The sequence below is a fragment of the Leiobunum rupestre genome, chromosome 3 (assembly GCF_980474605.1).
Source record: "Leiobunum rupestre chromosome 3, qqLeiRupe1.1.hap1, whole genome shotgun sequence".
In the NCBI taxonomy this organism is placed as follows: domain Eukaryota; kingdom Metazoa; phylum Arthropoda; class Arachnida; order Opiliones; family Sclerosomatidae; genus Leiobunum; species Leiobunum rupestre.
The window spans coordinates 69433590-69436464 of NC_143386.1; the positions used below are offsets into that span (position 1 = coordinate 69433590).

The 2875-nt window shown below is 33.2% G+C and overlaps 1 protein-coding gene across 1 annotated transcript; it reads left to right on the top strand.

Moving 5' to 3' along the window:
• The first annotated feature begins 1560 nt into the window (after positions 1-1560).
• Positions 1561-2070, top strand: LOC149954473 (uncharacterized). The gene has a single exon (XM_090169917.1). It carries the CDS (start codon positions 1561-1563, stop codon positions 2068-2070), a length of 510 nt encoding a protein of 169 aa, XP_090026043.1.
• The last annotated feature ends 805 nt before the right edge of the window (positions 2071-2875 follow it).

The following is a 2875-nucleotide window of genomic DNA, read 5'->3' on the forward strand; positions in this document are numbered from 1 at the left end:
CAGACTCCTCAATAATTGGCCATAGCGAACGCCTTCGCATCTGACGGAAAATATTAAAATTAAAGAGTAGAAAAATCCAACGTTGCTTGCTAGATTTTACCAAAATGCCTTATTGTATGATTGAAGGTTGTAAAACAAATTCAAAACAATCTGGTGTTAGTCGCTTTAAAATTCCCGATGTGGAAGAACATTTAGAATCAGCTAACAAGTGGATTAAATATGCCCAAGAATCGGTGAAACAAAAGTTCGAAGAAGTTATAGCAACATTAGAGGCTAAGCCTTTGTCAAATATTAACAGGGCTGACAGGCAATTAATTGTAAACCGATTTTGTGATTCTTCTAGAGTATGCCAATTACATTTCACTCAAGAGTGTTTCAATACTGTTGAATTTGGCAAAGAATTTTCTAAGCAAAAGTTAACGCTGGAAGTCGGATTCTGTGCCAACACTAAACTTACCAAATGTAGTAGAAGACGTGATTAATATTTCATCTGGGGAAGAAATTCATGAAAAATCAGCCAATGAGGCAAGTGATATAACATTTCCCAACACCATAGAAATAGGAATACAAACTGATCCAGAAATTAGTAATAAAACCCACTACATCCACCAAAATAGTAAAGAAGTTGCTATTCAGACTGACTGTTTTAAGATTGACAATTTCACTGAAATTTGTACGCAGTTGGAAATAAAAATGGAAATTTTAGCTCTACAAGAGAAAAATGTTGTAACAGTGTCAAAAGATCATTCTTACTCTGCAAGTTCTAAGAATATAGACGACAATTTACCAGATTTTGATTTTAAATATCCTTCACCATCAAATAATAGTACCTCAAAAAGAACCTACGCTTCACCACAAGGATATTCTAAAGGAAATTATCACCCGCAGCCCTAAGTGGAATCTCTGAGGAATCTAAAAAATCTTCAACAGGTACTGCTTCACTATATTAACCTAGTCCACATTCAACATCATCGTCCAACTATTCACCTACACTTACAAAATCTATTCCCGAGGACATACATGTAGTTGAGGAAAGAAAATATATTGTTTTTGAAAGTCAACTGAAGCAGTTGCTATGTAGGCTACGATGTGGGGAAAGTAACTGCGAAAGTGCTTTTGATGTAACAGATAATTTTCAGTTGCAAACTAGTGGCAGTCAATTAACGGTCAAAATGGCATGTATTAGTGGGCATGAATTTGTTTGGTCTTCTCAACCCTTACTGGGAAGAATGCCGGCTGGAAATTTGTTATTAGCTTCGAGTATTTTGCTTTCTGGTGCTACATTTCAAAGAGTTTTCTCTATTTTGGAATATATGGGATTAGAGTGTATCAAAAAGCCTACTTTCTACTTTTTGCAAAGAAATTACATATTACCAGAAATTCGGGTTGCATGGAAAAAAGAGCAAACTAATATTTTAGAAAAATTACGTAATTCCACTAAAGTAGAAGTTTCAGTCGATGGTCGTTTTGATTCGGTAGGCCATTCAGCAAAATACTGTGGTGTTACGTTCCTTGTCCAAGATACTGACAAATGTATCCATTTTGAAATACTTTGCAAAAATGAGGTGGAATAAAAAATCAACAAATATGGAACTGGAAGGCTTAAAAAGGTGCCTATTAAAAATGGATAAATGTGGAATTCAAGTCACCAGAATAACATCGGACCGTCATATTCAGATTAGAGCATTTTTAAGAGATAATTACCCAAATATCGACCATCAATTTTATGTTTGGCATTTGTCAAAAAGTATTGCAAAACAAATTACAGCTGTAGCTAAGATAAAGTCCAACAATGATTTACAACCCTGGGTAAAATCTCTTAGTCGTCACAAGTGGTTCGCTGCAGAACAATGTAACGGAGACCCTAACATTCTAATTGATGTGTGGAAATCTGTTATTTATCATGTCTCTATTGTTCATTCATTCGCAAGATTGACCCACTACCAAACTTGCATTCATGGTCCTCTCTCAACTGAAGAATCAAGAAAAAAGAAATGGCTCAAACGTGATACTCCGGCCTACGATGCTTTGTTTGAGATTATTAACAAAAAGAGACTTTACGGGACTTGAAACAAATAAGCGGATTCTCTCATACTTGTAAATTGGAATCGTACCACAGCTTACTTCTAAAATATTGTCCTAAGCAGGAAGAATTTGACTTTGATGTTATGGAAGCGCGTACAATGTTAACAGCTTTAATGTAGACAGAAAATTTTATTTTCAAAAAGAAGTCGAATCTACAATGGCATGCGAGACCTCGCAAAGAGCCTTATGTGTTCATTTATGATATTATAAAAAATATTGCCAACCGTAAACTAACTAACGAAGATGAAATACCACTGTCTTATTTGATGAGTGCAACTCGTAAAAGACCAAATACTGCTCCGATTCCACGTCCAGACAAACAAAGTTTAATCGAAGCTGCAAAAAAGAGAAGGCATTTGTAATTGAAAGCAAATTTTAAAAATGTATTTACTTATTATGTATTTACCTTATTTGTCATTATTCTGGTGCAAACATTTTTCTATTTACACCATTAAAAAATATTAGTTAACTATCTATATTATCTCCTTATTTAGAATTAATGGGGCTAATGAAATAATAATATAGTATATTATACGCTATCAAAAGATTAAATTTAATATTTAAAGAATTAGCTTTAGTAGTGAAAAACAAAATTTTTAATATTAAAAAGGTGTGATTAAGTTGAATTAGTATAACAGTATAATAAATTGACTAGACATTTAAAACTGTAAATCTGGGTAATGAGGTCAATAATTTATAGCACCAGAGAAATTATTGAACTTGAAAATTTAATATCGTAAAGATATAAAAATAGCCTATAGAATTTATATCAACATCGCAAAACTGTAGT

What these genes read in the sequence shown, in the direction of transcription:
- LOC149954473 (XM_090169917.1), top strand. Translation starts at nt 1,561, where the DNA reads ATGAGGTGGAATAAAAAATCAACAAATATGGAACTGGAAGGCTTAAAA.